Source organism: Zootoca vivipara, chromosome Z2, assembly GCF_965207765.1.
Source record: "Zootoca vivipara chromosome Z2, rZooViv2.hap1.1, whole genome shotgun sequence".
Lineage (NCBI taxonomy): Eukaryota > Metazoa > Chordata > Lepidosauria > Squamata > Lacertidae > Zootoca > Zootoca vivipara.
In genome coordinates, this window is record NC_142585.1 from 47,453,147 (window position 1) to 47,466,426 (window position 13,280).

The 13,280-nt window shown below is 45.7% G+C and overlaps 1 protein-coding gene across 2 annotated transcripts in view; it reads left to right on the forward strand.

Annotated features, from left to right (window-relative positions):
• ENG (endoglin) overlaps positions 1-13,280 on the forward strand; it is a 55,726-nt gene that overhangs the window by 27,484 nt on the left and 14,962 nt on the right. The window contains exons 4-9 of one of the 2 annotated variants that reach the window (XM_035102306.3): positions 1,918-2,080; positions 3,165-3,330; positions 6,090-6,231; positions 7,857-8,037; positions 10,871-11,016; positions 12,428-12,568. In XM_035102306.3, coding sequence (XP_034958197.1) covers positions 1,918-2,080; positions 3,165-3,330; positions 6,090-6,231; positions 7,857-8,037; positions 10,871-11,016; positions 12,428-12,568 — 939 coding nt within the window. The remainder of the gene's footprint in view (positions 1-1,917; positions 2,081-3,164; positions 3,331-6,089; positions 6,232-7,856; positions 8,038-10,870; positions 11,017-12,427; positions 12,569-13,280) is intronic. The other variant, XM_035102308.3, reaches the window with a different exon arrangement.

The window sequence follows — 13,280 nt, forward strand, 5'->3', positions numbered from 1 at the left end:
ATCACTGCAGATGGTGACAGCAGTCACGAAATTAAAAGACGCCTGCTTCTTGGGAAGCCTTTCCTGTAGCAATTCGTCACAACTTGGTGGTTGCAGGCCTTGGGCATAATCCTTTAGTCATTTACATAAAGGGGTGGGGCGTGGGGGCGGTGACCCCCCGGCCCATCGCGGCGGCGATAACAGGGTTCCCGTAAATGGGGAAAGGGGGGCATTTGGCGGTGCCAGTTGGCTGTTATTGCCTTCCCCTTCCAGAGGCAGCGATCACGGGGGGCGGGCTATCTGCTTGAACGTATGTTCTCCAGAGTTAGCCCAACCACCGCACATGCTGGACAACCCTGAAAGTTACTCCACCCCCAGCTGGGGGCTGGGGGGGATACATGCCCAATTCCTGAGCCAAGGTCTTCCTTCATCTGAATTTTAATAAAGTTGTGGCCGATTTCAATCCCCTAAAATGTGGTCTTGCGTCTTTATTCCGCTCGGGGCTGCCCGGGGTTTAGGGGGGACTCCGCCTGACTGCGGAAATGACATTTAAAATGCATTATATTAGTGGGCATAGCTTGCAAAAATGTAGGCTGGGGAAAAAATGAGAAACTGAGAAGAAACCAGAATTGACGAGAAGCAAGATGAACAATCATCAGCCATGGACAATGTAATTGAATTTAAAGATGATGAAGAAGCTGCATGGAACACTGTTCCCTCAGTGAGAGGTGGGGGGGGGGGACAGGACTCATGCTTGGTTCAAAGAGCCTTCAAGGAAGAACCAGCATGGAATAATGCCCTCCCAGTGAGAGAGGGAGGACAGGATCCATGCTGGGGCCAGAACTTAAGCGGTATCAAAATTGAGACAGGGCTGGAAAGTGGAAATGTAGTTGGATGGTATTGTGCAACAGCTAGGAAATTGGGGAGGCAGCAGGGGACGAAGAAGGGAGAGTGCTGGATAGGTGGTGAAAGAGCGGGAGTGGGGTGAGGAGTAATAATGGATGCTATTTTTTGACTCATCAAGATGGCCCGAAACTGGAATGACCTATGGAACTGGCTGATTCATCTGGGAGACCCTGAGTCCGGTGGGGGGGGGGGCTGAATTAGATTTAAGTGTTTAAATGTTATTGTGATAAAAGGAATAATATTTGAATGTATGGGGGAAAATTTAGGTATAAATTTGAGGCTAAGGGGAGAAATAGAGGATAGATGGATGGGAAAATAAATTTAGATTTGGGTTAAGATGAATTATGGGTGGAAGATAGTCGATGCATTGAAGAATAGAAATAGTTGTGAGATAATGAAAAAATGTGTTAGAATGATTTAAGATAATAAATGAAAATTGCTTAATTTGGAGTTAAAAATGGACCCAGTGCAAGAGGAATCGAGGAAGTCTACAATGTTAATTAAAATGTTAGATTCGATATGTTTTTCTTTTTTATGTTTTTACTCCTGTGTGTGTGTGTGTGTGTGTGTGTATAGAATTTTTGTGATTTGGAATGTTAGAAAATCAATAAATATTATTTGACAAAGAAAGAAAGAAAAAGAAACCAGAATTGACTGATTTGTCCACCGCTCTGAGCAACTGGACAGTATATCACCTGATCCAGCTCCCTGCCTCCTGGAACTCCCCCTTTCATAATAGAAAAGTGAAGCCAAAGTTGCAAGACCCAATGCTGTCCAATATTGTGCTTGAATCCAGACATGAAATACATGGAGGGTATATGGAGTGCAACTTTCAAGTGGAAACACTAGGGCCCCCTTTTCAGCCAGAACTTGACGGAACTCAGTTCTACGGTAGCACCTCTCAGGTGGGCTCCATTGCCATGATAAGAAAATGAGGGAGGTGTTCATGGTGAGCTCCAGCACCTCTTTTCTAGAAAAATAACACAGGGAACACTCTGCCTGATTTTATTCTGCTGTACATTTCTTTTCCAGGATGTGCATAACCTGACGGTCATGGGGTTCAAAGAAATCAACAAAACCGATTTGCCTTCCTCCAATGAGGAGCTCCTAAATTGGGCCAAAGCTTATTATGGGGGTGTCAGCACCTTCGTAGAATTGGAAGAGCCTCGGAAGATTAGTTTTCAAGTCAACAGAGGTCAGTTCTGTTAAGATGGTGTTTCTTAAGTCAAAGTGTAGCAGGAGTCCTCCCTATAGAGCACCCTTCCCGAACCTGTGGTTGGTCCTCCACATGTTGTTGGACTACAACTCCCATCAATTGCTGGCTGAGGCTGATGAGAGTTATAGTTCAAAACATCTAGGAGGCACCAGGTTGGTGAGGAATGCTATAGAGCCACAATGACCTGCTAAGGGGACCTTACCCCACCTAATCCAGATAATTTGAATGCTGTTACTAATGAATTAAATTGAGTTCAATTGATGTATTGAGTAGATCTGCATGGATTTGGATTTGACTAAAAACACTGAAGGAATGAAAAATGGGCCATGTAGGGGTGGCTTTATGTCCACTTTGCAAATAACAATCCTGTGTTGAAGTACTATCAGAAGATAGCCCTGTATTGTAGTTGAAGGGCTCCTTTCTTTGAAGCACTGAGTAAGGGAAACCAGGAGTGGTCCTGAGTGGTCCTCCCCACTATTTGCCTTTATATCTTCCGATCCTTAAAATCCAAATATGTGGGGGGGGGGACTCTTTTTACATTCCTTTCTTTCACCCAATACTCTTTCATGCCCGGGGGTTATTATAAGGGTTTAATTAAAAGGACTTTTACTGATTGGTGATTGTGTCAGGTTTCGGCTTTTGCTGGTAGCGTTGGTCTTTCCCCGTCACAGCGCCCAGTTTCTCCCCCTCCTTCTACTGTTTGCGAAGGTCTCCGGGAGAACCTTTGGGGAACCACCGACGCCTCAAACAGAAATCGCCTTCCTGTCCTTTCTTGGGGGGTTGCTTAGCCTTGCAACCCCCCCTCCTCTTGTCCAGCTAGAAGTTCGGGGCTGCGGAGCTCCCGTTTTTCGCCCGTTCACGATCCGCAGTCAAAACCGGAAGTCAGCACATCCAAATTTTATGCAAACATGTATCCTCTTTTTCTTAGTGAATGATTTCCTCTTTTTTGGTGATACATAAACAGTCAAATCATTGCATGTGTTTTTCTCTTATTGAGCATCAGCCATCTCCTGTTCTTTCTGCCCGAGCAAGTTTCCCACAGTTCTTCTTTTGTGTCCTTCAGAGCCCAGCTCCTCCGAGGAATGTGTACCTGAGAGCTATTTTGATGCTGAGCAGTACCTAGAGGCTGAGTTTGACTCTGACAATACCAAGAGCTGTCTGGATTCCACTGTACACCCTGGAAGAGAGGCCCACATCATGTGGCTCCAGCAGAGGCCTCCAGACTCTGGGTAACTTGGTAGCATGGATCTAACTTCTGACTTGCGAGTAAATTATGCAAAGAACCATGTTCGCATTTCCACCAGTTTTGTCCTGCAATATTCTCATGTGGCTTATGACATTTTTGGCAATGATCAGGCTACAAAAATGGGTAAGGAGGAAGGCTTGAGTTGATAGTACAGGTCCACAATGTATAGCCATTTAAGAGATTTGCGTACACACGCGCTAAATCCTGTCTGTGGTGCCTACCCCCTTCCCCATTAAAGAGGCAAGAGTCAAGAGTATGGATTAAAATTGGCCACCACTTTATTGAATTCAGGAAGTGGGAAACTTGGCCCAGGCCTTGGCAGGTAACCCTCTCAGCCCCTCTGGCTGAGGATATGCAGGTTGATGAGGCCAGTGAGAGGCGACTGTAAAGCGCAAACTTACACAGCATGCCCTTCCACTAACCACATCCAGGAGTTTGACCTATGAGCCGCCGCTCCAGGGCCAGGGACTTCCGATTTTAGCCCTTTAGAATGGGCCCCTGCAACGCCGCCGCATGGGAAGGGAGCCTGATTGCATCCCTCCCAACTTGAAAATAGACAAAAGTCTGAGACTGCAGAAGGAAGAAGGAACAAAGAGGCTTCTCCAATGTGCTTTGGCTCCTTTCTTCAGCCTTACTCCGCTCCCTCCGGCCAGGCGTCCTTTGTCCTACCTGGCCAGGTGGCGGGTCATAGGCCAAGTCGCTCAGGTGGGTGGCACCGGCCAGGTAAGCCCCGTGCGGTGTCGCAAACCCTGCCCACCTGAGAGGAGGGGTGAGGGCGGATATTGCCACAATAAACATTTGGTAATTCCTGGCACTCCCCCAAAAGAAAGAAACTGTAAAAGAGGAAAGATTGGTGTTAATATATATTGAAAAATTGGAGGGAACAGATAAGCCAATAGATATGGGGAATTTCAACTCAGTAGAAATAATAAGGGCACACCCACCTTAACAGGAGGACATAAGTATTGATAATGATTAAAAGGTTGGCCAGCCCAAGCCTGAGGTTCCCTAACTTTGCCACATTAGGAAGTAGATAAATTAGCCTTAACAATTAAAAGGGGGAGGAAACTCAGCCTTTTAGATCAGAATTCATAGTGATACATAGAAAGATCTGCCTCAATAGATACTGAAAGGTTGATAACCTTAACAAAAAAGAAAGAGCAATCAGCCTTATAAAAAGGTAAAGGTACCCCTCTGGGGTTGCGCGCTCATCTCGCTCTATAGGCTGAGGGAGCTGGCGTTTTTCCACAGACAGCTTCCAGGTCATGTGGCCAGCATTATACTAAGCCAGAGCAGCACACGGAAACGCCGTTTACCTTCCCACCGGAGCGGTACCTATTTATCTACTTGCACTTTGCTGTGCTTTCGAACTGCTAGGTTGGCAGGAGCTGGGACTGAGCAATGGGAGCTCACCCCGTCGTGGGGATTCGAACAGCCGACCTTCTGATCGGCAAGCCCTAGGCTCAGTGGTTTAGACCACAGCGCCACCCGCGTCCCTTTAGTCAGCCTTATAGGTGGGCCTTAATCAATTTTGATAGATCAGCTTAATAGTGAGGTAGCATTAGTAAAGGTAAGGAAGAAGAAAAGCCTATTCATATTCTAATCCATGGTCAACTGGGAGACTAATGGACTGTATTAAGCAAAAACCTGCCCTTATTCCCTTATTGGGTTCTCCATCGGTTGGAGAATATAACAGAGGCCAACCAGAGAAGTTTGAGAAGCAAAGCCTTTATTTTTGCTGTTGCAACAGGGTCCTTCCCCTCACGCAGGAGAACAAGGAAGGAACCCAGAACAAAAGAGAACCTCACCTTTTATCAGTTTTCCCATCACCAAGAAACACCCCCAATACATCGTTCCTACATCACAGCTATGTAATCAATACCTCACAAAAAAGGAGGGTTCAAGGTAGAAATCTGAGCACTTTTGACACCTCCTAGTCCTCCTCTCACCCCTCCCAGGTGTGAATTTCTAAACACAAAGAGAAATTAACATTTTCGTAAGAGTTGATCACTGTCTTTTATTTAGAGAAGTCTTCCTTTGTGAATGAGATGGCTAGCAGTCTGGCCCTATTGATGGGGAAATGTCCAGTTGGCAGAGCCTCCGGCTGACAGGATTATGGCTCCCAAGTTGATAGTCATGTGGAAATGTGTGTGTGTGTGTGTGTGATTCAGTGGGGTGGGGGATATCACTTTAATTCTGGTCAGTTTGGGAGAGTCAAAATGGTTTTTAGGCCTGTCTTCCTGTACTGTTTGTGTGGTACATTTATGAACATTTATTATATATGTGTGACCTCAAAATTCTTATAACAGGACAATTTCTGTTGTCTACCAGTTGTGGAAAGAGGCCTTGACTAAGCCGTATCACGGTCCTGTCTTAAGCAAAAGGTGCATATTCAGGATCACTGAATACAGATTAGCTCTATCTGTTGAACCATTAGCGATCATGAGTATTGCTTTGCCTTTGTAAATTTAAAACACACCAGTGGACCATAAGAAGTCTTGTTAAAAATAGCAACAGAGCAGACACAATACACAAGACCAAAGCCAGACATCCTCAACGCCTTACAAGATGCAGGTGACAAACACAAGTTAAATAGCAAGGTGGGTGTCATGTTGGTGATTAACATGCTATTCCAGTCTGGTCTACCAAAGTGGGATCTGCTAGGTGTTGCGTGGGCTGTTAAAAAGAAATACCTTGCTCAACAATGAGCCCTGATCATTTCTCCTTGGGTTTGTTCTCCAGCACACAGGCTGTGGATCTGAACATCAAAGTGACATGCAGTAATGGAAAACCGGCTAAGGAGCTGACAACGCTACTAGTGCTTAAAAGCCATGAGAAGATGTTTTGGAACATTGATCAGATGCCTGAATATGTGAAATTCATGGTAAGAGTGGGAGAGAAATTCCCTTTGGCTGCTGGAATTATGGGCTTAGAACTTCCTGATTACTATCCTATATAATAAAGTCCAAGTGTCTCTGCGTCCAGTCCCTGTGTCCCTGGGGTTGCGCTACTGTGCCTGTGCCCCACGGGCAGCCGTTGGGACTTGGAACGCAGAGACACTTGGAGCGCACGAGAGCAAGAGAGAGACAGACAAGATGGCGGCCGCGGCCGAACGAAGTGCCAGGCGGCGGCAGCGGCAGCCGGATCCGCTTGAGCTTCTCCCTCCCTTCCCAGCCCTCAGGGCTACCTTTCCTGAGAGGGCAGAGAGAGCGCTGACAGCCACGGAAGCGTGTGGAGGGGAACGTCCGCTTCCTACAAAGGGGTCTGGTTGCAAACGGAGCCTCGGGGACCGGAGTCCTCCCTCCCTCCCCCCATACTCCATACTTCCCCCGTCCTCTTCTTCTTCCTCCTCCCACTGACAGACCCCTCAAAATCCTGGCCTTTTCGTAGCGGGAGCTCCATCTTGGTCCGCCGCCACCTCCTCCGCCTCCTCCTCACAACCCTCCCTGGCCCATGAGAAGAGCGGCGGGGCCGCAGCCTTCCCTCCCTCTCTGCGCTGGGCCGTGGGGCACAACAGGAGAGCGAGTTTGTTTACTTGCGTTCCTGGCGCACCCCGCAGCCAAGCGCAGAGAGGGAGGGAAGGCTGTGGCCCCGCCGCTCCTCTCACATATGTTCTAGCGCCCGTTTATTTAACGGGCTCAATGACACTACTTATTCATAAAACGCAAAGCTAGCTGTGTTGATCTAGAAGGCCAGACAAAAAGAGCATGAAAGGTGGAAATCAGCTCCTGGGCCTGAGATTTTCCACCTCTGCCTTACTTATAAGAAGACCATTCTGCTTCTCACAGTGGCCAATGAGAGGGCTATGGGAAGTCCACAAGTAGGGCATGAAGGCCTCTGCTATTGAAGCTCCCTGCAGGAACTTGTATTCAGAGGCAGACAGAGTGGTGCAAGGGTGAAACTTCTTCCAGTCACACCAAACTCTGATTAGGGCTGGCCCAACACTTTTCAGCCCCTGAGGCACAGGGCCGTCTTCAGCATACCTGGCACCCTGGCGCCATGGTGTGACGGATCCCTCCGGCGCCACCCCCGCCCTGTTTCCCAGTGTGGCAGGCGGGCGCAGCGCGGCAGCCACCTGGAGAGCCAGTGCCCTGCACCACCCAGCCTGGCCGTAGGGCCGGCCCTGGGCCAGGGGGCACTGCCCGCCCCCTGTTGTGATGCCCCTGCGCGCAGCGGAGGCGGCCCCAGGCCCGCACGCCTCTGGAGAGCGGCCTGGAACAGCTGAGAGACGCGCAGTATGTCATGAAGTCCTATAATACCCTGTGGTTCTTTTTGTGACTACACATTTGATTTTGATTATGTTAAGTTTTCAAAATTTTGCTAAAGAATAAATAACCAGAAGAAGAAAACGGGCATGGCTAACTTAGCTCCATTCATTTCAGTAAGTTTACTCTGAGTTGAAGACAGTTGGAGATAATGCTTCTGTTGGGCAACGGTGTGTACTACCATAAATGGAAACATTCGCTAAAGAGGGTCCTTGCTAAACTTTCATTTCTATTTCTCCTGTAGGTGTCAGGAAAATACTCCATTAAGAAAATAACCAAGGAGCCAATTAACGGTACTGTCCTCCCAGACAGCAAAGAAGGCCTAATCAAAGAAGCCCGTGACAAAGACTTCGCCTTCATCGCTTCTTACACAGAAATTCCAGCTGCCAAAAGCATCACCCTTGAGTTGGTCAGGGACTGTGGTGGTGAGTCTCAAGTTTTAAGTTTCAAGTTAGCTAGCATCAGACCTTAGGATGTTGGTGGCACTTGGCTGGAACAGAGCCAGTACAGTAAAAACCTTGCAGGATCATTTTCGGAGGGTTCCAGGTCCTTCTACAGGATACTATTCATCTCTAGAATTAATAGAGAACATGAGACTCTTAATCTCAGGGTTGTGGGTTCAAGCCCCACAATGGACAATAAAATCCCTGTGTTGGAGGGGGTTGGACTTAGATGACCCTCGTGGTCCTTCCAACTCTACAATTCTATGATTCACAAGCCTTCCTTCAAAAATCCTTACGCTTTAGGAACATAAAGGTAAATGTAAAAGTACCGCTGACCATTAGGTCCAGTCACAGATGACTCTTGGGTTGCACGCTCATCTCGCTCTGTAGGCCGAGAGAGCTGGCGTTTGTCCGCAGACAGCTTCCTAGCATGACTAAGCCGCTTCTGGCGAACCAGAGCAGCGCACAGAAACACCGTTTACCTTCCCGGCAGAGTGGTCCCTATTTATCTCCTTGCACTTTGACGTGCTTTCGAACTGCTAGGTGGGCAGGAGCTGGGACCGGATTCAAACCGTCAACCTTTCAATCGGCAAGCCCAAGGCTCAGTGGTTTAGACCACAGCGCCACCTGCGTCCCTTAGGAACATACGTCGGAAGCTGCTTTACACTTAGTGGTCCACCTCTGTCGATGTTTACACTCACTGTCAGTGGCCGTTCAAGGTTTGGGACAGGGTTTCCCCCCAACCCTGTGTGAAGATTGAACCCGGGACCTCTGCATGCTCTCACTGAACTATGGCCTCCCCTGCCCTTTCCTTAAAGCTCAAAGTAGCGAAACAACCACCATCCTGTGAAACAAAAGCCCAATCCAGGCATTCACTACCTCATGTGAATAGAATCACAGGAGTTAAACCAGGGGTGTCAATGTGGTGTGCTCCAGATATTGCTGGACTACAACTCCCATCAGCCCAAGGCACTATGGCCAATGGTCTGGGATGATGGGAGTTGCAGTCCACACACACATGGAGGGCAGCAGGCTGATTATCCCTGAGTTAGACACGCTCAACATGTCCCCTTGGTCACATTAAAAAAAATAAGCCACCCCTCACATAGAACTATAGTCAAAATAAAAATAAAAAATCCTTCCAGTAGCACCTTAGAGACCAACTAAGTTTGTCATAGGTATGAGCTTTCGTGTGCGTGGTATCTGAAGAAGTGTGCATGCACACAAAAGCTCATACCTATGACAAACTTAGTTGGTCTCTAAGGTGCTACTGGAAGGAATTTTTATTTTTATTTTGACTGCGTCAGACCAACACGGCTACCTACCTGTAAATAGAACTATAGATTATGATTAATTAATTAACTAATTAATTGCAATTTATGCTGGCCTTCATCCAAAGACACAGGGTGGTTTACAGGATAAAAATGCAAAATGCAAACACAAAATATGTTATCATAATAAGAACAAAATTCAAACAAACCAATACACACACACACCAGTTTGTTTAATTAGCCAGAGGCCTGAGAGAAGAGGAATGTTTTGGCCTGGTTCCTAAAGATATGTAGAGAAGGTGTCAGGCGGGGCCCCCTGAGGAGAGCATCCCAGAAACGGGGAGCCACTGCAGAGAATGTCTATTCTCTCTTTTTTTTAAAAAAAATGTTTTTTATTTATTTCAGTCTTTAAAAACCATACAAATAAGACATAGATATTCATTTACAAAGAAAAAGTAAAGAAAAGAAACATTTCGTTGTTATATACAAAAAGTTTTCACATTCAAAGGAATAGATAGATAGATGATAGATAGATACAGACAGATAGATAGAAAAGGAAATGACAAAAAAGGAAAAAAAACAGACAAGAAAAAGCGGTCTTCCAATCATATCCTCTGTAATTTTTATACATCCGTCTTGTTTCACACACAAATTTCACATCTATATTTCCTTCTTTTAAAATTTCAGCATTGTTCAGTTCTAGTCGGTCTTCAGGATTTGGTTACTTTGTTCATTATTATATAATCATCAAAGATCCTCCACTTTTTTTGCCCTCTGATTTTTCCGGTAACTTTGGCTAGCTGTGAATATTCCTTCATTAAAATTTGCCAATCTGTTATGTTTGGTGCGTTCTTGTTTTTCCAGTTTCTTGCGATCAGAACTCTCGCAGCTACAATACCGTACATGAGTAGTATTCTATTTGCACTTTTAATATCTTCCGGTATTATATTTAATAGGAACATCTCTGGTTTCTTTATGATCTTTATGATCTTACATTCCAACAGAGAAGGCCTATTCTCATGTTGCCACCCTCTGGACCTCTTGTGGAAGAGGAACGCAAAGGGGGGCCTCAGAGGATGACAACAGAGTCTGGGTTGGTTCATATGGAGAGGGGTGGTCAGAGAGGTATTGCGGTCCTAAGCCGTTTAGGGCTTTGTACATCAAAACCAACACTTCGAATTAGGGCGCAGAAACAGAGGAATCCAACCCTTTCAATATCCATAGCAACTCTGTGGCATTCTGGGTTTTAAATTCAGGGCCGCCTTAAGCATGTCGGGCACCCTGGAGCCGTGGTACGGAGATCGCTCTGCCGCCCCCGCCTGGTTTCTTGCCGCGGTTGGTGGGCGGGCGCAGCGCGGCTGCCGTGTGGCTCCGCTGCGGGGCGCCCCCTGGCGTCCCGCACCACCCAGCCTTCCCCTAGAGCCGGCCCTGTTTAAATTATTGATGCAGTGTTTTGCAAGTTTAAATATTCTATATTAACTTGCTTTGAGGTGTTTTGTAAAAAGTGATGGCCAAATATAATAAATAACTGGCGCTTAATTTAGAAGGAAAGAAAACGGAGGTGACGACAGCACCACACAGGAAGATTTCAGAGCCAGCCAAGGTGGTTCAAGGGCTGATACAAATTTGCCCTCCATGGAAGTGCACAGAGGACGCCATTGAGGTAGCGTGGCCCAAGTGGCTCTTGGAGGTGAGGAGATTTTCTGCTCATGTTGTTTGCTCGTGTTGTGCCCTTCCAAAACTTATAAGCAATTTCCCCTAATATACTGTAATGCATTTTTTGTATATTATTTTCACTGATATATGCATTTTTATGGGCGCTTTCCTCTAATATACAGTGGTACCTCTACTTACGAATTTAATGCGTTCCAAACGCACATTTGTAAGTAGAAAAAAATTGTAAGTCAAATCCCATAGGAATGCATTGGGAGAAAAAATTCGTAAGTAGAAACAATCCTATCTAAACCGCATCCAAGATGGCGGACGGAGCTCCATTCGTAAGTAGAAACATTCGTAAGTAGAGTTATTCGTAAGTAGAGGTACCACTGTATACATATTCGTACACCCTGTTTGGTTGGAGAACTACATAATAAAATCTGGAGAAGTGTGAACATTGAAGGATAGCTGTGTTTCAGTTTGCATGTAAGCATAAAAATTAGGTTAGAATTAGGTAGTTTCTTACATAATACTTGCAAAAACATCTATATTAATAAAAACTGCCTTGAAAATTTTATTAGGAGAAATTTGCACTAAGTTGAGTCTGAGTTTTCATGAAGATTTGCTGCAGATTGCTGCATAAATATGGAGAACTTAATTTAATTTTAATTTTTAGAAGAAGTGAGATCCTACAGACCATCACCCTAAATTAACCAGAATAATAATAATAAAATTTCATATATCCTGGCCTCTGGTTGAGAGGGGTGATTTCAAGCATTATTCATTCCAATTAAATGGAACTGCCAACCTAGCAGTTCGAAAGCACGTCAAAATGCAAGTAGATAAATAGGAACCGCTACAGCGGGAAGGTAAACGGCGTTTCCGTGTGCTGCTCTGGTTTGCCAGAAGCGGCTTTGTCATGCTGGCCACATGACCTGGAAGCTATACGCCGGCTCCCTCGGCCAATAATGCGAGATGAGCGCGCAACCCCAGAGTCGGTCACGACTGGACCTAATGGTCAGGGGTCCCTTTACCTTTATTCCTATAAGGCTTATTTCCAACCCTGTATACTGTACTGACATTTTAATATTATTTTGCAGCTATTAAAGCAGGGTGCCCACTTATAATACAGTATTCTTCCTAGACACTTATAAGGATTTTGACTGCATTGAGTGAGTGATGATACATTATGAAAGCCTTAGACATCCATAAACTGGGTATCACATTATTATTTTTTGGCTATTTCTAAATTATACACAAAAAGTATGTGTTAGCCCAAACAAATTCATTTTCAGCAGTATCTATGGAGTAACAGTAACTCAGTTTAAGACTTGGAAAAAATGAGAAACAAGGAGAAAACGAAACTAACAAATTTGTGTGTGAGGAAAGTATGTAGGTGCACTTAGCCAAAATAACATTTGCTGGGTTTTTTTTTAACCCCACAGAGGTCACAGATTGACATCACTGAGATGACTTTGGAGGACCCTGCCTGTAGAGCAACTGACAACATAACGCATTTTGTCCTAAAAAGCATCATAGACGATTGCTCTACCAACTTAGAAGGGGGCATTCATGCCAAAAATCAGGTCAGCACAGAAGCTTGCAGGATTCTCTAATGGGTTCTGTCTTGGGCCCAGTCTTATTCAAAATCTTTATCAATGACTTGGATGATGGGCTTGAGGGCATCCTGAGCAAGTTTGCAGACGACTCCAAATTGGGAGGGGTGGCTAATACCCCAGAGGACAGGATCACACTTCAAAATGACCTGAACAGATTAGACAACTGGGCCAAAGCAAACAAGATGAATTTTAACAAGGAGAAATGTAACTTGGGCAAAAAAAAAATGAAAGGCACAAATACAGGATTGGGGACACCTGGCTTGCAACCAAAATGGTCAAAGGCCTGGAAACGATGCCTTATGAGGAACGGCTTATGTATATTCAGAGGGTGGGGGTGATGGGAATGGGTGATGGGCTGATGGGAGTGGTAAACCTGTAGATGGGACCTGGGACCAATTGCAGTCATCAGCAGTCGTTAACAGCCATCTACAGGTTTACCACTCCCATCAGCCCATCACCCATTCCCATCACCCCCACCCCCACCCCACTCTCTGAATATACATAAGGGTCTGGGGGATTCTGTTTCAGTGTATCTGACGAAGTGTGCATGCACACGAAAGCTCATACCAAAATAAAAACGTAGTCTTTAAGGTGCTACTGAAGGAAATTATTTATTTTGCTTCGACTCAGACCAGCACGGCTACCTACCTGTAATCAAATTCCTATGTTTTTATCACTT